This window comes from Lynx canadensis, chromosome A2, assembly GCF_007474595.2.
Source record: "Lynx canadensis isolate LIC74 chromosome A2, mLynCan4.pri.v2, whole genome shotgun sequence".
Taxonomy (NCBI): Eukaryota; Metazoa; Chordata; class Mammalia; order Carnivora; family Felidae; genus Lynx; species Lynx canadensis.
This window is the reverse complement of record NC_044304.2, coordinates 125,811,690-125,835,247: the sequence shown is the minus strand read 5'-3', so window position 1 is coordinate 125,835,247 and position 23,558 is coordinate 125,811,690. Positions and strand designations below refer to the sequence as shown.

Here is a 23,558-nt window from a genome sequence, read left to right as displayed (position 1 = left end):
TGGGGCTCGAACTCACAAACTGTGAGATCATGACCTGAGCCGAAGACACCCAACCGACTGAGTCACTCAGGTGTCCGTGCATTTTTAACAAGAGGCTGTGGCTGACCTCACCCTAGGTGATTCTGATCCCTAATGTAAGATCCTAATTCCTATGGTGAAAGCTCTACAAGGAGTAATTATGGACTAGACGGCTAAGAAAGACTTCTTCCTTCTCCATCTCCTATGATCCCTCAATGGCTTCTCCATCAACCTCGTTCAGTGGTTCTCAATCTGGGGTCATTCTCCCCCCCATCCTGTGACATTTGGCAAGGTCTGCAACATTTTTTGGTCACAACTGGGGAAGTGGTATTGGCATCTAGTGGGCAGTGGACAGGGATGCTGGTAAACACTGTACAATGCACAGGACAGTCCCCCAAACAAAGAAGTATAAAACTCTAAATTACAACAGTGCCAATGTGAAATTCTGACCTGGAGCCTTGCCTCTCAAATGAACTCAGTTGTGGCCCCAGAGGTAAACAGAAGAGATTAAACATGTGACCTCTTCAGGAGAGTCAGCAGAGTCCATTTTTACTTCCAGATTGGTGGGTAAGGAGAGAGAAATCCTCTTTACCACTGCATATAAAGCAAACAAAATGCAAATGTCACATGAATAAATTTTTTAAAAATTCAAAACAATGTGAGCAGGAGTAGCTTCAGGCTTTACTCCCCAACCTCAAGGGATGCTTATTTACTCTCCTCAGCCTGCAAGCACTTTTGAAGTTAAGAAACACTTGCCTAGGGGCACGTGGGTGGCTCAGTCAGCTAAGTGTCTGACTTCAGCTCAGGTCATGATCTCACAGTCTGTGAGTCTGAGCCCCACATTGGGCTCTCTGCTGTCAGTGCACAGCCTGCTTTGGATCCTGTCTCCCTCTCTCTCTGCCCCTTTCCTGCTTGCACATGCACATTCTATCTCAAAAATAATAAACACGGGGGCGCCTAGGTGGCTCAGTCAGTTGAGTGTCTGACTCGGCTCAGGTCATGATCTCACAGTTCGTGAGTTCAAGCCCTGCGTCAGGCTCTGTGCCGACAGCGCAGAGCCTGGAGCCTGCTTCGGATTCTATGTCTCCCTCTCTCTGCCCCTTTCCCATTCATGCTCTCTCTCTGTCTCTCAAAAAAGTGAATAAACGTTAAAAAAATAAAAAATAAAAAATAAGCATCAAAGAAAAAAAAAGAAACACTTGCCTAAAATAAGGTACATAAACTTTAGAATGACAAGCAAAACCTCATCTTTGGCTACCTTCACAAAGACTTTTAGGGCTATTTATTATAGCAACCTGGTCCAATCCAGGGCTATTCAAAGTATGGTCTGTGAACCAGTGAGCCAGTCTGAACTGTTTATCAGTTTACATCAGAGAAGTATAGAAACTGGGAGGACAGAAAGGGAAATTTTTATAGCAGAATAATTTTATGTCTGTTGGGCTGAATAAAAAATTGGGACTTGTACTTCCCCTTTTTATTTCATCTTCATTTTAAAAAATTTTGCTGTACTTTTCACAATGATATCAGTCAATAGGGGACTGGAAATTTTAAAAGGAAAGAAAGAAAAGGTCATTCATCAGTTTGAAAAACACTAATCTAACCATATCTTAACTGATACACCTAGTAAGTGGCAACGCCAGGATTTAAACCCATGTCTGCCTGACACCAAAGCCCATGCACTTAATCATTACACTATATTTCTCTGTTGTTATTACTTTGAACTCAAATCCCTATATGTAGTCCCTACCTCTGGAGAGCTGGACTGCACTAGGCACAAATCAAAAGGACTCTATGTCTGGCCCAAGGCTTTCAACACTGAAAGCAAACCAAACTGCCTCCTTGGCTCCTTTCCACAGGCTCACACTCAAACTTGGCTCTCTTGATTTCTGATAATGCAAATGGACAAAACAATATGTATATTTCTCCCTAAGGCCTAGAGCAGTCACTAAAGGATAATATCTTCTTTTGGGACCCATCCTGGTTTCTATCTGGCTCTGTGAGAGGACATCCTCTCAAGGAGAAGGAGGTCCCAGATCTCTCAAACCACACTCCATGTATAGAGTACAGAATAAATGAATCCAAAATAAGAAAAAGCCACAAGGACTTAATAGCATTTAAAGTCTTCCCTTCTCAGACCAAGACCTCCACACTCTGCCATAATGTTTAAAGACCTTCGACTTGACTCATCCATACTACACATCCTCCATGTGCTTTCCTAATTTTTTTCCACAATTTTTTCCAATTAAAAAAAATTTTTTTATGTTTTTATTCATTTTTGAGAGACAGACAGAGACAGGGCGTGAGCAGGGGAGGGGAAGAGAGAGAGAGAGAGAGACAGAATCAGAAGCAGGCTCCAGGCTCTGAGCTATCAGCACAGAGCCGGATGCAGGGCTTGAAATCATGAACGGTGAGATCATGACCTGAGCCCAAGTCGGACGCTTAACCAACTGAGCCGTACAGGTGCCCCTTGACAATTCTTAATAAAAATGTTATAACCCAACCTAATGTACAATATGTATAAAAAAAAATTAACACCCCCAAAATCCATACTAATTGCAATGTACTATTTTCTCTTTTCATTTTTTAAAAATTATTAGTAGAAATCCACAAAATGGATTTCAAGACCCATTAATAGGCCTCAACCTGCAGTCTGCAAAACACTGCTTTTAGAGACCAACAGTCTCTAACAGTATGCTCTCATCTGGCAAGCCCAACCCATAATCATGCTACCTTAAAATTCTACTCAAAAACACATTTTTTCCTACATCAGTGTCATGGTACAATAAATGTAATATCATTTACAGTCCAAATTTAGTTACGGGGAAAACACACACACACACACAAACACACACACACACACAAGGTTTTGTCTCAAAATTTAGTAAAATACATAAGTTAAAAACTTTCAAACTCTTGTCAAAAATTGAAAAGAGCTGGGGCGCCTGGGTGGCGCAGTCGGTTAAGCGTCCGACTTCAGCCAGGTCACGATCTCGCGGTCCGTGAGTTCGAGCCCCGCGTCAGGCTCTGGGCTGATGGCTCAGAGCCTGGAGCCTGTTTCCGATTCTGTGTCTCCCTCTCTCTCTGCCCCTCCCCCGTTCATGCTCTATCTCTCTCTGTCCCAAAAATAAATAAAACGTTGAAAAAAAAAAATTAAAAAAAAAAAAAAATTGAAAAGAGCTTATTAGCTCAAAATGTAAAACATGGTTTTAAGCTGGTAGTTGTCACAAAATATTTCACTGGCAAATCCCAGAATAGAATATATACTGAATATATATATTATCAAATTACACAAAGTCTGAAACCAACCTGCTCTTCACTATCTTCACTCTGACTGGTCTTGTCATCTGACCACCCCCCATTATTGAGACCTTGGAAACCACAGATCTAACTCTTCCTCCTACCTACTTACGTGTGTGTTGTCATTAACCCATCACAATTGCTCTAACGTCTGTCAGGAGTCCTACCTTGTGTTAGGCTAGCTCAGAAGTTCTGGCATAGACTTACTTATTTCTATGGGAAAATGCACAAATACAAAAACTTTTGAAACATAATCTATCGATAACCCTACCTTTCATGTAGTTAATGCACTGAATGCCTTATCTCCAAATCAAAACCAGAAACCAAAAATTCTTAACCAAATTACAAAAATATAATGCCCTTTCTGTAAATTAAAATCTACTTGACATAAACATAAAATAAATCTCCATCACCAGTTATGAGCTTCAAGTCTGTAAGCCTCAGAGGGTATGCGATATTTTTAATAACTGTATTAACAGGACCTGGCTCCACCGTGTTGTCCCACCACAGAAGGACGCAATGCTATCATACAAACCATCTATGTAGCTTTCACATTTATTTCATAGCTCCACTCAACCCCATCTCCTCTAGCCCCACCCACTGAACAGCTGGGTGGGATGAAAGATTGTTTCCTGCCCTCCCCCCTGCCCCTTCACTAGCTATTTGGGAGGAATAGGGTTCCAGGCAGCAGTAACTAGCTTAGTAATTGTTTTTATCCTGCTAAGGCACCATCCTGCAGTCTATCAAGATCATAAATTTCGTCCATCCCTGTACACTTGATGCCTAAAAAGTTTCCTCCTCAACTTGCTTATATACTTGGTGAGAGGGAGATGAACTCAAGGGCACTCAGAAAGGTATTCTTACATTCCATCAAAATAATAAAGCCAGAAGAAATCTTAAAGTTTAACTATAGCCATAAATTCGCAAAAATAAGTTATTTCAGTAACCAAGCGAACACCTGGACGTCACAAATTCCTTCCCTACACTACAAAAACAAAACAAAACAACACAACAACAAAAAAAAAAAAACAAAGAAGAAAAACAAAAAACCCAGGTTTGAAACAGGACACTTTCAAAATGTAACTTAGCAAATGGAAACGTATTAGAAAAATCTCAGTTGCTTATTTCCTACTATACACACAGCATGGAATGGAACTCAGGAGTGGAAAATGTGAATGAAATGGCCTTGTTCTTTTTCCAATACGTTGGGGAGGAAAGGAAATGAAAGGGTTTCTGAAGAGAATAACTAAGAACAGTGAAATATTTTCAAAAATTAATTTCCTTAAACATCACCAGTTATTTCCAACTCCCCTCCCTTCTCCAGCGACCCTTCCCACCCTTCCCACTCCTCGGGGGGGCGCCCTTCCCTGGCGTTCTTTTCCCCTTTTTCCTAAAAATTAGGTCCAAACCAGACTCCTTAGCCTCCGCACTCAAGCCTCGCCCGCCATCCACTGGCCTTCGGGGCCGCGCCTGGGGAAAGGAAACCCCGAGAGACGAGGAGGAGGAGCGAGGAGGCGACGCGGTTGCTGGAGCCTCTGCAGCCGCCGCCGCCTCCACCGCAGCTTCAGCCTGGTGCATCCTTCTTCCTCCCTCCCCGCCGCCGCCCTCCCGGGCCGGCCCACACAGCACCCTCACCGGGGCGCGCACACACGTCCCCACCCTCCTCGCCAGCCCCACTCCCCCACGAGGGGAGCTCCGCCGCGGGTGCAGCGGCCGCCGACGGGAGGAAACAGGGCCGCGGGAAGCCGGCGGGCCAGGCGAAGACGACCCTGCTCGGGCCGCTCTGGCGGGGCGAGCGAGGCCGCGGCTCACGTCTCCCGGCTCCCCTGGCCCGCCCGCCGCGGCACAGGAAATACCGCCGCCTCGGCTCTCTTCACATTCAATTCAAACTGTCACCGCCGCTTTCTCCCCTCCCCCCGGGCGCGCCGTCGCCGCGCCCCGGGCCCGCAGTCGGCCCACCCCACCTCCTCCGGCCGCTGCTCCCTGCATCGCCTCAGGGCGTTACCCCAGTTCGGTCTGGCGGCCGCAGAGCCCCCCCCAAGTCTGGAGCCGACGACCTGAGTCGCGGCGGCCCAAAGCTGAGACTCACCCATGGTGCTGCTGTTGACGCTCCTCTCCTCAGCAGCAGCGGATCTCGCACTGACCGACATCCCCTCCCCCCTCCGCGACCAGCCCGGGCGCAGCGCAGCCCGCCGATTCTCCAAAGCCGCCTACGCCGGTTCCGCGGCGTAGCCGCCCGGCGTCGCTGCCCCGCTTACGCAGGCGACAGCGGGCGGACTCCTCCACTGGCTCTCGCCCGAATCCCGCTCCCTCCTCCGCCCCCGCCCCTTCAGACAAGGCTTCCGGGCCTAGCCGACGCCAGTTTCGATCTCGCGAGAGTACTCCCTCACCTCCCCGCCGCCTCGCTCCATTTCGAACATGACTTCATTGGCGTCACTGATCTTTTGCTGCTCAAGTTTAGCCGCCATGTTTAAATTGGCGGGATTTGGCACCTCCGGGGTCGTGGATAGTCGGGCCTCTATGCGTGTTCCTGCAACACTGCTTCTGAGGTTAAACTGCGTTACGTTTCTCGGTGAAAAGCCCGGGGACGATGAGAGGGAGTGACCGGTGGGCTGCGAGGGTGGGGTTTTGCCCGATTTAAAGATGGCCTCTGTCAGTGCCGCCCCGCTCAATTTCACGTCAGGTTTTGGAGCTGCGGAAGCCGCCTGGTTGGCCTTAGGGCCTTCTTACGGAGTTGGCGTAAGGCAAAGAGGCACCCCTGGAAGAGGCCAGATTGGGAATCCGCGCTTGGGGCGGGAGCCGCGTCCAAGACTCCACTCCCAGATAACGACCTGGCGGCATTGTGGGTGCGAGTGGAGAGACACTTCGAGGCAGGTGTCTGTGTCTTCATCCATCCCCGTGTCCTAGCTTCCAGGACTCTCGGGGTGGAAAGCGAGATTAGGTCCTGGTTGCCCCCACATTCCCTTGGCGCTGTCACTTTCTGGTGGCCTGGCACAGCGAAGAGGTCGCCTGCTGCAGCTTCCGCTGCGGACTCCCCACAGTTACACTCGTGTTAGCTCACCTTGTTGGTTACCGATTCGCCCCTGGTGGAGCTCCACTCTGATTAAGGAAATGAATGGACACACGGGAAGCTATTAGGCGACAGATGAAGAGTAATTAAGTACTAAAAGTGTGTAGTTTCATACTGTAGCAGTGAATGTCGTTTGGTCACTGGAGCCTGCCGCCAAATGCTTAGTAGTCAAAGTAGTCTCACTTTGCCCAGAACAGCCTATGGTCGTTTGTACCTTTCTTGAAAACTAATGTCTGTCTTCGCTGTAGAGTTCATGAACATTATCTTTCCTGTTAAATTGTATGTTAAGGAATCCTATACATTTAATATAGAATATTACATAATACAGAATACGTATGTAATATATAATTATCCTGAACCCGCGCAAGAATGTTCATAGCATTGCTTTTTTAGTGCAACAATTTAAATGTCGACTTACAGGAGAATGGATGAATAAGTTGCATTATTGGACAAACTGACATACACGGAATATTAAAAAATGGAAATTAATAAACCAATGCTACTGGTGTTCATTTAAAGTTCATTAACATAATATTGACCCAAAAAAGCAAGTTGCAGAAAGATTTATATGGTACGTCATAAAAGTTTAAAAACAAAAAAACTGAGATCAAATTGGGAAAATCATGTAGGGAAATGATAGATGTATTCAGAATAGTGGTTAGTTCCTGAGGAGAAGAGAAGGGAATGTAACAGGGAGGATTCACTCTTATCTATAGTGTTTTATTTTCTGCCAAAGGTAATCTGTTGAAAATGTGGCAAAACCTTAAAGCTTAGGTGAAGGATACACGAGTATTAAATTGTAACTGTTTTCTGCACTCTTCTGTATACTTGAAATGTTTCCAAGTATTTTTTTATGAAGGAAATTTTATCCAAAGAAACACCTTATTTTGTGTCTTGATATCTACTCTTTCCTCAGCCTCCACTTGTACTGAATTGCTCATAACGTCTGTTAACAACTCATCTGCCCAACCAATCATTGTGTTAATTTTCTGAAACTTCAAAAGGGCATTTTACTTGGGGAAATTTCATTAAATTTCTACTTTGAAAAGGAACTAAGTATTGCTGGAAGTTTAAACCTGTGGTCTCTGAAGACAGACTGCCTGGCTTCTAATCTCCATGCTACCATTTACTATGGATATACCCAAGGACAGTTTACTTAACCTTTCTGTAATCTAGTTCCCTCTGCTATAAATGGGAATAATACTTACCTAATGGGGTTTTTGTGAAAGTTAAATATGCCCAGTCCATAGTAAATACTTAGTAAATGTTATTTATTATATACAGCTCATTTTAAAATATAAAATTATCTTGTATAATATTGTTTAATATAATCTAACAGTCTGTAACAAAGTCTTTGCTTCCCATCTCTATTGATATATTTATTTGGGGGGGGGGTCTCTTAATGGAAATGAAATTTTGTTATTTTGCTCTCTGAAAGTGGATAAGTTCTCTATATAAATAATAAGTAGTTTGCCTGAGGTTTGTTCATGCTCTCCTACAAACTGCACCCCATGCAATAATAGCTTCCCTACTTTCCATTGAAAGTTATGTGGAAGACTATATAGGCAATGAGATGATGACAACCTATGGAATTTTGTCCATAAGGAGTTCTCATAGTGTTATAAATTGTGTGTGTGTGTGTGTGTGTGTGTGTGTGTGTGTGCATGCATGTGCACACATATATATTATGAATCTTATGTTGGGGGTGGAGAGAGTAAGAGAATTATTATAATAGTTTTATAGTCTCTACTGCACTATCCACAGTATTACATTTGTTAATAAAATGTAGTCTAGACCTTAACCTGATTCAGAATCATCTTTTAAAAACTGATCTGAAACTCTGGATAGACTGTAGAGATTGTTTTTGCTACATATTTACAGTGTCCAACCTCAAACGAGCCTTCAACTTTGCCAAACAATACTTGCTTCCTTAGTTAGCCCTCTTTTTCCACAAGAACCACTTAGATTTTCTCCATTGTTTTCAAATCATCACCCTCATTTATTATCAGCAAAAAATAAAGCCCATCAGAGAGGAAATCCAATGACTTTCTACTCCCATATTCAGAAGCCTACCTGCATCCACACTCATCCTTTACAAACATCACAAGAGATCAGGTGTCCCCCAAACCTGAAGCACACGTTTCTACACATATCCTCTCTCTTCATGCCTATTCTCTGGATTCTGTCTCCTACCTTCCCAGGAACTTCACTCAATGAATTATTTATTCAATATGCTTCTGAGCTTTGTCCATACTGCTCCACTGAAATTCTCAACAGGGTCACTAACAACTTCTTTATTCAATTCAGGGGACCCTTTTTTCTGTTGTTTTTTTTTTCACACAATTTTTAAAAATGTTAGTTCCAGTATAATTAACATACAGTGTTATATTAATTTCATGTGTACTATATGGTGATTGATCAGTTCTATACATTACTCAGGGATCATCATAAGTGTGCTCTTAATCCTCTTTATGTATTTCACCCATTCCCCACCCCCTACCCCTCTGGTAACTATCAGTTTGTTAAGAGTCTGTTTTTTGGTTTATCTCTTTTTTCTTCATTTGTTTTGTTTCTTAAATTCCACATATGAGTGAAGTCATGTACTACTTGTCTTTCTCTAACTTCTTATTTCACTTTGTATTATACTCTCTAGATCCCATCCATGTTGTTGCAAATATCAATATCTCATTCTTAATGGCCGAGTAATATTCCAATGTGTGCATATGCCACATCTTTTTTTTTCTAATGTTTATTTATTTTTGAGAGACAGAGAGATAGAGTGTGAGTGGGGAGAGGTGGAGAGAAAGGGAGACAAAGAATCCGAAGCAGGCTCCAGGCCCTGAGCCATCAGCACAGAGCCTGATATGGGGCTCGAACTCATGAAACATGAGATCATGACCTGAGCTGGAGTCAGACACTTAACCAACTGAGTCACCCAGGCACCCCTATGCCATATCTTCTTTATCTATTCATCTATTGATGGACATTTGGGCTGCTTCCATAATTTGGCTATTGTAAATAAGGGTGCAATAAATATAAATTTGAAAACCGTTTTCAAATTAGTGTTTTCATATTCTTTGGGAAAATACCCAGTAGTGGAATTACTGGATCATATGGTAGTTCTATTTTTTTAGTTAAAGTTCATTTATTTATTTTTGAGAGAGAGAGAGAGAGAGAGAGAGAGCACATGAGTAGGGGAGGGGCAGAAAGAGGAGAGAGAGAGGATCTGAAGTAGGCTCTGTGCTGACAGCAGAGAGCCCAATGCAGGGCTCAAACTCACAAACTGTGAGATCATGACCTGGGCCAAAGTCAGAAGCTTAACTGACTGAGCCAGCTAGGTGCCCCCGTTCTATTTTTAATTTTTCGAGGAACCCCCATACTGTCTACCACAGTGGCTGCACCAGTTTGCATTTCCGCCAACAGTATGCTTGAGGGTTCCTTTTTCCAGAGGACTTTTTTCTTATTTTACTTGACATGTCTGCAGCGTTTGATACTAGTAACCATGGCCTGCCACCTTTACATCCTTTGATTTGTGAAACCCACTTACCTAGCTTTCCTTCTGGATCTCTGGCTTCTTTATTTTACCTTCTAGGACTTCCATCTTCTGCCTGTCACTTAAATGTCCATGTACCTCAAAGTTGTGCCCTAGTCAGTTTCTTCCTATCCCACTTTATATACTATGATGATGTCATACACTTCCATGTTTTCAATGACCATATATATGCTAATAACTCCTAACTGTAAATGTCTAGTCCAGTTCTCTCTCCCTACTACAAATCTGCATACCTGACTGCCTTCAAAATGCATATCTTAATACTCCAAGTTATCTCAAAACAGTATATCCCAAATTAAACTCCTCATTTTCATTATACTCACTTTTGTGTTCCCAATCTCTAAATGATATCATCATCAACTCAGCTGCCTAACCCAGAAATATGGGTATTACACTCAGCCTCTCCCTCTCATTTCCTACAGCCGTCAGAAAGTCCTGTCTGTTTTTCCTTCTCATATACCCCCAGTGTCTCCATTTCTCTCCATCTCTGCCAATACTGTTCTGGCTAGGCCAATATTATCTCCTGCCTCAACTCTGTAATAACGTTTCTGCCTGGTGCCTTGTTCTACTCCAACTCATTCTTCATATTGTACCCAAAGTAACCTTTCTAAACTTTATGTCAGTCCCCTGTTTAAAGTCTTCCAACTTGCCCTCAGGGAACTTACATGATGTAGTTCCTCCTTTCTAGCCAGCCTACCATGTCTTGCTCTCTAAACTGTAGCAAGCCTTGCTGTGTTCTCTGAGTGGAACACTTCATTCTTATGTTTACACTTGCGTTCTTTACCTACGTCTCAGCATAGCCATCATTTTCTCTAAAAGTCTTTCTTGATCTCCCAAGATTGGGCAAGACATCCTCTTATCCCCCCATAGTACCTTGTATTTACTCCTAAGGTGGTACAAATAGCAAAGTATTGTAAATACGTGTCTCTCCTATTGGAGTCTAAGCTCCTAAAGGGCAGGGATTCTTTCTTGTCTTGTTCATCCGTGTAACCCCAGCACCTAGCACAGGGTATGGTATTCATTCTTTCATTCAGCAAATATTTCTTGAGTCATAACTGGTACTAGGCACTATCACCATGGTTGATTTATGGAATGGAGAGCCCTTAAAGAAGTCTCTGAGATGTGAGGGTATCAATGAGGTCAAAATTATTTTAATTATAACACTAAGAACTTTTTTTCTTTATCTTTTTCATTCTCATTCTCTCACAAGCATATAGTAGAGTTTTCCAGGAACTGTATGAAGTGTCATAATTGCCACAGATCGAATGCAAAAACACGTAAAGAATCCGGCCATCTAATATTGAGCCAGACATTAAAGAGGTTTGAAAAAATGTAAAACAATGACACTCTCCAAATTAATTTTTTGAAGGATGCAGTTATTTAACATAAAAATATTTATGTTAATATATATAATGAGTTTGTTGTCATTTTTTAATGAATAAGTTAATAATGTCTTTTTAAACTTTCTCAGTTTTCATTTCTAGTAGAGTAACTATTAAATGATATATTCCACATAACCAAAAACCTTTTGTGGTCCTCAATAATTTTTTTAAATTTTTTTTAATGTTTATTTATTTTTGAGACAGAGAGAGACAGAGCATGAGCAGTGAAGGGGCAGAGAGAGAGGGAGACACAGAATGTGAAGCAGGCTCCAGGTTCCGAGCTGTCAGCACAGAGCCCGACGCGGGGCTCGAACTCACGAACTGTGAGATCATGACCTGAGCCGAAGTCGGACGCTTAACCAACTGAGCCACCCAGGCGCCCCTGGTCCTCAATAATTTTTAAGAATGTCATGGGGTCCTGATCCCTAAAGTTTGAGAATTGTGTGATACTAGCTCATATTATATGTGTTCAATGTAGACATGTTAAATAATGAATGTCAGCTTGCCAAAGTTTTGGCACACAGCTGCTTAATGTATCTGAATCAAAGCTTTCCCCAAATGCTCAGAATTAATATCTAAATAGGTGCACACACATGCTCATGCATGCGCATGCACACACACACACGCACACATACACAGGCTTAATATCTGAATATCTATAAATGAAAGTATTTTTAGGTGAGTGTGCTTTGCAAATTATGGATATATCATTGATACCATTGTTTCGATAACTATCTATGATGAATATGGGCCGAGAGCTTTGGTCGTAGAACCAGGACTACTTACAATAATCTGATAGTCGCCTTGAGGATGAGAATTTTTATAGCCTGTCATTTCACATCAATCTAACTTAATCCACGCAACATTTTTGTGAAATAGATACTACCCTCGCTTTTTAAATGAGGAAACCAGTGTTTAAAGAAGTGATGTGATCTTACTCAAGGCATCAGAATTTATGAGAGCCTGAGGCAGGGTTCAAAGGCGTCATGCTTTTCCGATACACAAGACCTCAGGTGAAGAAACTTATTCCTCTGTTGTCCTGAATCCTATCCTCATTTGCTAGACATTTGGTCTGGTGAAAAGGGTAAGATTTTTTTTTCTTAACCATTTTCAGGTATTTCTACCTTTCACACAAGGAGAAGAAGTGAATGAGATTGGGTTTATGAGAAGGTTTTTCTTGATAGCCAGCTCAGAACGTGACACGATAAATGAGACGGTGCTTCTCGTTATTGCCAAAACTTAGCAGATGTAGTCAGGTTAGACTGGCAGAGCTGGGGCTGAGGTTTCAGTGGTGCATTTTGTGAAGCAGTTTAGGCAATCTACAACGTTCCGCCATTAACAGCAATGTCCAAATATCCAAAAACCCTTGAGTGCTTTTTATTCCTCCGTTGAAGGGCGATAGAAGAGGATCAAGAAACGATTTGGAAAATAAAGAGACTTTGACTAACTAAAACTTTTTTTCTGGTGAAAATTAAAGACACATAACTTTTTCACCAAAGCTGAAACAAATTTAGTTTCACATGAATGAATATGGGAACATATTTTGTTCAAATTGAACTTAGACTATGAAACCTTGTAATTCAAGATATTCCTCAAGAGAAATACTCTGCCATCCACAAAACCTTGTTCAAGTATCATGAAATAGAAACACAGGGAATCGAAGTAAGTATGGTTTAACATTATTGTATTTAATTTGTAAATATTTGAAAACTAATTTTCTAGTGCATTCTAGTGTTAAAATGCAGATAGCATAGATATTAGAGAAAAATTCCGTTGGGATCAAAGAATCTAACTGAAATAATTGGCAACGTTAATGTTCTGTAAATGAAAGGGAATGGATATTGACGAGCCGTTTTATAGACTTAAGAATCTATGGTACAGGAAGTCAAGTGACACTTGCAAGGCTATACAACTAATGAAAAAAAAGAAAAAAGAAAACATCAAGCCTCATACTTCCTCTTCCTTTGTAAAGATCAAACTTCACCCCACAGAGGAAGAGAAGCCAAAAGACATAGGAGTAATAACAAAACAAACAAACAAAAAAAGAAAATGAGAGAACCACACACCTTGAAGTCCAGAGATTTAAAAAAACAACAAAATAACTGTCTAAATAGCAAATAGCTCTCATTCTTAAATTCTTTACCTTAGAAGGAGGAGTTTTTCTCTTTCCCACCAGCCAAGAAAGGATGGAGGAGAAAGCAGCACAGAAATAGGATGTCTGAATCCAGACTGCCCCCGGAGGTCTGATTTATCTCAACTTCTCGGTGGAGGCTCAAGGAATTTTCAAATTGCAGGGCTCTCCTGGAAACTTCATTCCAATGCAGACGAGAGCCCCACTTCCCTCTGGGGAAGTCTGGGGAAGTCCCTGGTAATGGACTGGCAGCACAGCTGTCCCAGTGTCTGCGGGAAGAGAGAAAACTTTGAGGTTTTCTTGCCAATCAGCACCTTGTAGAGCCCTCCGATCTGATTACATGGTAGACATACCATTGAGCACAATACTAGAGAAAAATCCAAAGTACATAAAAGGAAATCTACTATAAGTGGAAAAGGCCATTGTTGCCAGCTCCCTCTGGCATTTCCCACCACTGAGTCATAAACTGACTGATATAGGAAGTAGGGGAACATGGTTCTCTAGGAAGCCAGCTGCCTTCAACACCCAGACTTAATAAACTGACTTTGGCAATGATTGAATGCCTCCTGCTATGTAAGAGGTTAGTGAAAGTGAATTGAATTGAATTGAAGTTTATGTGGATGGAATGTGTTAGGTTAGAAAACAGCCATCATTTTAGCAAGCAGTAGGAAACTACCCTCTCCAAATCACTCTTCCTAGCAGAACTCTGAGTCAATGACTACTTCCTGAAGGCACACCTCAGAGACCTCATATCCAGGAAAACAGGAAATTCAGAGAGGAAGCAAATGCCTGTGCCAGACTGATGTGCTGACTTTACATGGGGCAATTGCACTAGATCACCATGGAGACTGACTGGTGCAGGACAAACGCTTAGTGACAGTTAAAACAGTATGTCATTACTTCCTTGATGAGACTCTCAACAATTTAGACTCTTTCCACACTATGCCTCTAATCATATAACCTTGTTTGGATCCGATTTTAGGGAAATACTTAAGCATCTGATAAAAAATAAAAGAGCAAATGACTGTGTTTGTGATTGTCGCCCATGATTTGATCCATTTCATGGAGGGAATCAAGACTGAGATTTGTTGGTGGTTTTTAGTTAATACTCGTTTTACCCTGGTTCACTTCCAGAAATTTTGCAGTAAATGATAACATCTAGGCAGTCGACCCCTATTAACAGATAAACAGATGTTATGAAACCAAAATTATGGTCATCCTCAGCATCCAAACTGGTAGTAATACAGCATTAAACACTAGTGTTGAACTACAAATATTTGCTTCTGCAGTTCTATTCCAAAGGCTACATTTGTGTCCTAATAGAATCTAATACCTTAAGAGTTGGAAGAAACAGTAACTCTAAAAGCTACCTACCAAATTCAAAGACTTGTTCAAATATTATTTTTCCATGTCATATCTAAGGCTACAATACCAACTGTTGAAACTATAAATGTTAGAATTTGAATTAAATGAAACAGATGTATTACAGATGATATATTATAGCCCCATAGTTCACATATGGCATGGGTATAACTCTTTCCCTTTTACAGTTTGAGATACATACATAAGCCAACCCTTCTGAAATCCTTGTTCATGATAAAAGTGTTCGTTTAATTATTATTTCATCTTGTAAACGTTTATTTCTTTGAGAGAGAGAGAGAGAGTGTGTGTGTGTGCATGAGCATGAGCAGGGGAGGGGCAGAGAGAGAGGGAGAGAGAGAATTCCAAGCAGGCTCCCTGCTGTCAGACTGTCAATGCAAAGCCCCACTTGGGGCTCCATCTCACCAACCGTGAGATCATGACCTGAGCTGAAATCAAGAGTCAGCCGCTTAACTGACTGTACCACCCAAGCACCCCTTTTGGGTTTTTTTCGGTGTTTATTTTAATTGCTCATTCTTTCAAATTATGTTTTTAGTTTGAGTTAAATGGCAGTGGCATTTAAATGCTATCAGTGAACACAAGACAGCTAAAATGGTTTCTTTTGTAAAAGTTAGCTGTTCTTGCAAATCTGTAGGCAAACGTGATTGCGAATTACTTTTGCTATGAAACTGCAGAGCCCGAGGATAGACTAAGTCTTAGCTATCTTTTTATCTTGTGTGACTAGACTCTACCTAGTCACCCAAATATGTTTTGGAAACAACTGCACATACTTTTAGGGCTCATATGTAGCTTAGGAAACTGAATACCATAGAATAAAATAGAAAAAGCAGCACTGGGGTGTCTGGTGGCTCAGTCAGTTAAGCGTCTGACTCTTGATCTCAGCTCAGGTCATGATCTCATGGTCTGTGAGTTCCAGCAAGGCATCAGGCTCTGTGCTGACAGAGCAGAGTCTGCTTCGAATTCTCTCTCCCTCTCTCTGCCCCTCCCACCCCCCCGCCCCCGTACTCTTTCTGTCTCAAAAATAAAGAAATGAACTTTAAAAAAAAAAAGAAAAGAAAAAGCAGCACTAAAAAAGGGCAAAAATAAAATAGAAAGTGAGTATTGCAATTAGAGATTGTTATATTATCTTCATATTTGCTCCTTAATTTATCCCCAACTTCCACTGTGCACACATATAAACACATTGAGGGGGAAAAAACTTTCTTACACAATTTCCCCCCAGATTTCAAATGGCAGAGATTTCTCTCTCTCTCTCTCTCTCTCTCTCTCTCTCTCTCTCTCTCTGTGTGTGTGTGTGTGTGTGTGTGTGTTAGCATCACCATGAGGCTTTTGTGTTTGGTTTGTTTGGTTTGTTTTTGTGGCATCTCCCTGACAGTCAAATGAGAGGCACAGCTGACACTGGCATTGGCAAGGTTGGGCAAAGAAGGCAGGCGGTTCTTACTTCTCTCAGCCCAGCTCCTCCTTGTCCTTCTCCTTCCCTCCTGATCAGTTCCAGAAAAGAGGCAGGCTTGACTCCTAGCTTCCCAAAAACATACTAACCTGTTAGGGAAAAGTACACACAAGCTTCCCAGACCTATGGTGCTTAAGCAACCAATGCGAACACTGAAAAGAAAACAGAGAAGGAAGAGCTCACAAAATAAAGCCTCTTTTCAATCACGGGCAGACACTCCCCCTCTTCCTTTCCTCTTCTCACCAACAGGCAGCAGCATCCAGCAAAGCGACCTTTCCCTTTACAAGTAGAGGGAACATTGCTGAAGGGAGAAAGAAATATTAGGAGACCTTGAGACCAATTATTCTATCTACTGTGGCTGTGTAATTCGGGGCGGGTCACTCTTTTGCAGGAAATCAAAGGAATGTCAAATATGTGACGATTGCTGAGGATGGCTGCAGAACAGAACTAGAGCCTCCAGGAATTTCAAGTTTCCTTCCTGCCCCTTTCTTGCAGAAGCACACACCCCAGATATAATGAGGAGAGGAAGAGAGAGAGGGAGGGAGAGGGAGAGGGAGATCTTGAGGAAGGAGGGTTGGTCAGGGAGAGGGAATGTGTTTCAAGGGAGGGGTTAACTCTACCGGGCCACTAAGTTGATAGAGAGTGATTTCATTATCTTAATCTAAAGGTTTGTCTAAAGAATCTAAAATAGCCTACAAAGGGTGAGCTGTTGACTCTCATCAATCAGAGGAATAAATGTGAGAGAAATGATGTGGGAAAAATTTTCTTCTCATTGTTTCATAGTTCATATAATAAAAATAGAGGGTAATTCAGTGGGAAAATACCTTAATAAGTACTTTCTGCTCTCTTAATGCCATGCCAGAACGAGGCACATCGAAAAACAAATTATTCACAACCATCCAAAAATCCTTGCAATTCCCCCAAGGTTCATAATAAGTTCCCCTTATTAAATAAACTGCAAGGAGCAAGAAGGGTAAGGACGATGAAGGAAGAGACTGAGAGAGCCTGGGATGGAGAAAGTAGGGAACGGTAGCTAGAACAGCTTGCTCATACCACCTGGACTTCAGCTCAAAGCAGAAGGGCCACCGACGATTTGGGAATAGCCCCTCTGTATCGGTTTGCTAGGACTGCGATAGTAAAATACCACAGCCTGGGTCGCTTAAACAACAGAACTTGGTTTTCTCTCCATTCTGTGGTTAGAAGTCTAAGATCAAGGCGTCAGCACGTTTGGTTTCTCCTGAGATCTCTCTCCTTGGCTTACAGATGACTGCCACGTTCTTTCCTTTGCACCTGCACATCCCTGGTGTCTTTTTGTCTGTCCAATCACCACCCTCTTCTTGTGGCCACACCAGTCAGATTGGATTAAAGCCTGCCCTAATGGCCTCATAAACTCAAGCACCCCCTTTAATGGCCCTGTTTCCAAAAATAGTCCCATTCTGAGGTACTAGGGGTTAGGGCTTCAACATGTGGATTTTGTGGGGACACAATTCAGCCCCTAACACTCTCTCTCTCTGCAACGTGGCAGAGTCGAATTAATATGTGTACCCTTTAAGTTGGTTATGCCTCTTCAAGAAGTTTGTCCTAAAAAAATAGTATACGTGCCAACACGATATTTACATAAAGATGTTCATGGTTGAAACAGCAAAAAAAGTAAATAACCTAATTTTCCATTACTAAGATATTTGTATCGTAAATTAGAGTCTGACTATACAAATAGGATACTAGGTCTGAAAAGATGTCCAAGATGTTACATCAAAAACTTAAGTAACAGAACCCCTGTGTATAGTATAAATTCACATTTAGAAGTTATGTCATGTGTTTGTATAGGCCTAGAAAAGTGTCTGAAAGGCTATATATGGAACTGTTAACAGTGGTTACTTCTAAGGTTTAAGTTTTGGAGTAGGGCCTTACATTTTTTTTATTTATACATTCATGTAATTTGAATTTTTCCAACAGATGTGTTTGCTTTTGTAATTAAAAATAAAACCACTGATTTTTTCATTATTTTCTGAGGAACATGGGGTAGACAGGTTTAAAGCTTATAAAGTTAGCAAACATTGTAATAAATAATAAAAACTATTTTTATTGAGCATTTATTATTTATGCATTCAGCAAATATTTCTGAGCCCCTGCGTCCTAGGTGCTGTTAGGCACTTTGCATATATTACACTTAATCCTCACAAAAACTTCTCAAGGCAAGTTTTACTATTTTCATTTTATCAATGCAGAAAACCAGGCTCAAAAATGTCAAGTAATTTGTAGAAGTTGCATAGTTGATAAGTAACAAAGCCAGGTCTTTGGTCTACTTTATCATGCTGCCTTGCGAAACTACTTTCTTCAGTTGTATACACAGGATACAGAAAATCACCATCCAGCTTGATGTTATCTCAAAATCACTTTTACAGATCATCACTGTATTCTTTCAGCAAATAAATTACTGCCTCTAAATCTAAGCCTAACTCGGTTATCTATCTATCTATCTATCTATCTATCTATCTATATTTTATAAGCACTATTCACAAATATTCACCAGAACAATTTTGAACTCACAGTTGATTTGGATAAGTAGAGGAAAATTCCATAATGTGAGAGCCCTCATTGTATGATGATTGGGCGGCGGGAATGAGGGTATACCGGGAGAGCAGCTCTTGTTTACTCTGTTGTAGGACAGGGCAGTACTGGTGTTTGGAATGCCAATGAAGTAGTGTCTAGGTCTAGAACTTCAGTTATCAAAAGAAAGAGGATCAGGGGTTCCTGGGTGGTTCAGTTGGTTAAGCATCCGACTTCAGCTCAGGTCAGGATCTCACAGTCTGTGAGTTCGAGCCCTGCGTTGGGCTCTGTGCTGACAGCTCAGTCTGGAGCCTGCTTCAGATTTTGTGTCTCCCTCTCTCTCTGCCCCTCCCCTGCTCATGCTCTGTCTCTGTCTCTCAAAAATAAACATTAAAAAAAATTTTAAAGAAAGAGGATCTGATGGATTATGCCCATTGATAACCACCTCTGTGAGAAACACACACATACGTATTGTGCCCTGTGAAAATGAGGACTTTGTACAGATAGGCTGGTACAGTGGTATGAAGAGTACTTCAAACAGCGGGACTCTTGATGACTCGTCTCTTGAAATTCTATTATTTCTCTTCAGATAGTAATGGGATCAATTTGAACATGCTACGTATAGCCGATCTACAAGTGTGATTTCAGAGAATTCGGCATGTCTTCCAAATCCTTCCTAGCTCCTGCCTCTCTCTGATGCTAACTTCATTCCTCTAAACTCCTGCTCTTTGTTTAAAAGCGGTAGGTCCCCCAAGCACCACGCTTTCTTCTATCAGACATGAATTGCCCGGTGTGAATGAACGAAGAGCATGAGGACAATAGGTCCCTCCTTGGGGACTAGGGAAGAAACAGGTAAAATTGGGGAAAGCTGGGGGCACAAAGACAAACCTGTTGATTTCACTTTGTTACCTGAGTCATAATGCTGGGAATAACCAGAACCCTGTCAGTTGGGAATCACTGGAAGTTTTTTTTACCCAATAGTGAGTAGAGTGTGGAAATAGCTGCCTGATGCCTTGTGTGAGCAGAGCCTCTTATACTCACAGGGTCTCCTGAACTATCACCCTCGGGGAGGCTGACAAACCTTTGCCCCCATCCCTGTAGGCTTTCAGTCAGAATAGAGTTAGGCTCAAACACAACTCATCCATGTACTGGCGATCTGACCTTGGGCAAATCAACCTATCACACAGGGCTTTCATGAGGATGACACAAGTATGTAAGTAAACAGCTTCTCACAGTGCCAGCTACACGAAAGGGATCCAATATGCAATCGGTCCTTTCGAGGTGCCTGTTGAGAACTCCGCCAACACCAAAGCCCAGGCTCGAACCTAAGCCAAGTGAGCCAAGTACTCATTGCTTTCCCAAATCCTGCTGAATCTTTTCTCTAGGCTTGAATGCTGATTTCACATCTTTTCTGGCAAACACGTATCCTGACTTCCTTACACTCACCAACTACACTCCACGGATGGCAGTGCTAGCTTCCATCAGACTAGAGTCCAGTCTGGTCTCCCTCAGACCTGCCGATTTAGACCAGTGGTTCTCAATCCTTCCTAAGACCACCCCCGACCTGAACCCCTTTGTGTGCAGAGGCTGAGGATCTGCATTTTTAAAAAGCTCCCCCTCCCTCACCGCGAGGGCCACCTCAGGAGTCTTCACCCATTCACACTTGCATGTACAAGTGTGAAGAATGTTGTGTAATCAAGACCTTGGCATCTACAATGCGGATAGTGAGGGCTTAATAAGTGTTTACTGAGCAAATGAAGGCTTTCTGTTGAGTGTTGTTTTTTTTCCTCACAAAGGTATTTAGCCATGGAGTTTTAAAATAATGGTATGTACTTGTTGTTTGATAAAGATGGGCTCCTGAATGATTAAAGCCCGTTCTCTTTTGGGATGGATTATGGGCAGGCAGCTCTTTGGGAGAATGTCTGTGGGTACAGAAATTCCATGGAAGTAAATGAAATGACAGCACATGAAAAAGTTTTCTGAAGTGTGAAGGACTATGTGAAATAATAACGATGGTATACCATCCAAATCTTAGTTCAGTCTATTCTACTTTGTTCTGGAGAAAAAGGAACTAGGGCAAGCCACTTCTCAAAGGTGACAGGGAGTGTCAGCTAGAAGGAGAAAAGCAAGAAAGGGGTCTCATTACTCCCAGCTATATATGCACGATAAGGAGCCTTATCTCCTCTTCCGCCTCTTGTTTTCCTTTTCCTTTTTTCTTATGAAAAATTTTAAACATATACCAAGAAGACAGAAGCGTATAATAAATCCTCCTCTCTTGTCACACAGCTTCAGCAATGCTCAACCTTTTGTCTATATCGGACTAACCTATGTGATACAAAGTCGTGCTTCCAAGTTTACTCTAAAGATTGCTTGAAAAGAATGTGTAAATAAATGCTTTAGGACTAGGTCAACATTCTTGGGACGATTTAGAGATAGCCTGTACTCCCGGAGCCCATTTACATATATTTTTCAACATCTGGCTAACAATTCCTCTTTGAGTTAGATGATTACAGCATCCCGAACCCTGCACAATCTCCTGGTGAGTGTGTATAATAGAGTCACTGTACTTGTCTCTAAAAAAACAACTTATTTATTTTTAGAACATTAGAAAATCATGGCTGTGTCCCCATCTGGGATACAAAGGACCAGTGAGCCCAGTTTGCTGTGGTTCCTGCATTCAATGCCTCTCAATGTGCCACCGCCAAGCTAGTCTAATGACAATCCAGAGGGCAATGCGGTGAGACAGGCTGCAGGTCTGGATTCATTGGCTGTAGAAAGAGTCTCTGAGTGTGAAAGTTTATATTAAAAGGCAAAACATTAGGGAATGATTAGTAGGTTCACATTGAATATGAGCAATTTCTCGGGAATCACTATTATTTACTTGGTCCAATCATTTATTTAAGAGTATGGGGATGTTACTGGGTTTATGTTTCCTAACATTTTTTTTTCCTTCCAAATAACTATTATGTATTTTTTACTTTTAGTACAAGGTCAGCAGGTGCTAAGTGGTACTCTTTGACAGTGGGAAGTAGAATTTTAATATTAATGAACCATTGTTTGGAAGGAATCCACCATATCATGCTTATCGAATATGGTTTCGTGTTAAGGATCTGACTTGATATCAATTTGCTGAGTGAACAAGGTTGAGTGTCTTCCTTCCAAGTATTTTTCTAGATGCTCAGACATTTTAATACCACATTAATGTGATTTTTACCATGTAAAAAAAATCTCAGCTATAACCACTGTATTCATCTTGGGGATTCCAAATCCATGTTGATAATCTTTCTAACCCTCTAGTTTATTAGTTCCTTACCTTAATCTCTGTGACTCCATCTCAGTCTGTCTCAGATCCTCCTTTGTGCAGCCACACGTTAGTTTCCACCGTCATCTACAACGTCTCTACATCAGAGACTCTCAAACTTGAACTTTCTTCTGACCACTGCCTGTCTGCCTATCTCCCCAATTGCCTCACTCCTGATCTACTCTGCATACTTTCAGACCCAGCCCTTTGCTCTTTTCCTATCTGCAGCCTTCCTGGTCCCTCAGGACATCCCAGAACATCTCACAAGTCTCAGGAACAGCTCCTCCTACTGTGCCCAAATCTGCCTGACTCTTATCCCACTGACCTTCTGTCACACCTGTCCCGCCAGTCTCCAGCCCTGGTTAAGACAACCACTTATTTCTTCTTTTCCCTTTTCTAAGTGGCTCAGCAGTTCTGGAGAAAGTATTATGACCAGATTGACGGGATGCTCTAAACTGTATTCTTTCCAATTTGGGAATTCACCAACACTGGGAATTCTTTTTCTCACCTCTCATCAATTCACTCCTAAAATACACAGAGCTGTTGTTCCGCTCTTCTACACTCCTATTACATTCTACATCCATCTCCACCCTCTTTTGCTACTACTTTACAAGAAGCTAGAGGTCATCTGCTATGAATACTATATAAGTTTCATTTTGTCCAAATTATTACCCATCCCCTTTATCTTCTTTCTAGTGTATGAAGAATTTTCCTGATTTCCTTCTAAGCCAGTGTTTCCATCTATCCTTTTCTATCCTCCCTATGTCCTTCTTGACCTTACTCCCCTTCCCTTTTCTCCCTTTCATTTATTCCTCTTCCATGTTCTGGGTCTTCCTCCCTTGTCATCCCACCCTGTCCCACCCATCCCATCCCATCCTTGAGACATAACGCACCTTCTCTCTCCTGGCCTTATTCTCTCCCTTGATTCTAATTTTCTAATTTCTGTTTATTGTATTTCTGTCTCCCTCCTTCTTCATCCACAGACTTTATCCAACCTTGGTTTCTTCTCCTTCTTGATCTTCAGCACCATCAGCCGATGGAAAGTATTCAAAGTTGAAACCTCTTTATAGACCTTCTGCTCAAATTCTGTCTTCAGAGAATTTGACAACTACTAGAACTTTCATTTCCTCCCATGAGACGTCCTTCTGGCTTTCCTCCCTCATGTCCTGCTTCTGTTTAGTTTCCTTCCAGGATTTCTTACCCTCTTCTCTTTACCTTAAAACAAACCCTTGAAATATAAACTTTCTGAAGATTCAGTCTCCGGTCCTCTGTTTTAACTCCTGATAGTCCCTTGGTAGTATCATCCTATCTTACAGCTCCAGCTATCTAGCTCTCCCTGTTATGATAATGACTCCCAGCCCAGCACCTTTACCCTCATCTGTCTTCCCCTAATCAGACCCTGTTCCTCACTATACTCTGAGCATCC

At 41.9% G+C, this 23,558-nt stretch overlaps 1 protein-coding gene across 2 annotated transcripts in view; it reads right to left on the bottom strand.

The window, feature by feature from the left end:
* Window positions 1–5,580, bottom strand: part of SEPTIN7 (septin 7) — a 119,087-nt gene extending 113,507 nt beyond the window's left edge. Inside the window, exons 1-2 of one of the 2 annotated variants that reach the window (XM_030308223.2) lie at window positions 5,405–5,580; window positions 3,922–3,923 (exon numbers count right to left, since the gene is read on the bottom strand). In XM_030308223.2, the coding sequence (XP_030164083.1) occupies window positions 3,922–3,923; window positions 5,405–5,465 (63 nt within the window). In that variant the 5' untranslated portion in view covers window positions 5,466–5,580. The remainder of the gene's footprint in view (window positions 1–3,921; window positions 3,924–5,404) is intronic. The other variant, XM_030308222.2, reaches the window with a different exon arrangement.
* Window positions 5,581–23,558: the final 17,978 nt, after the last annotated feature.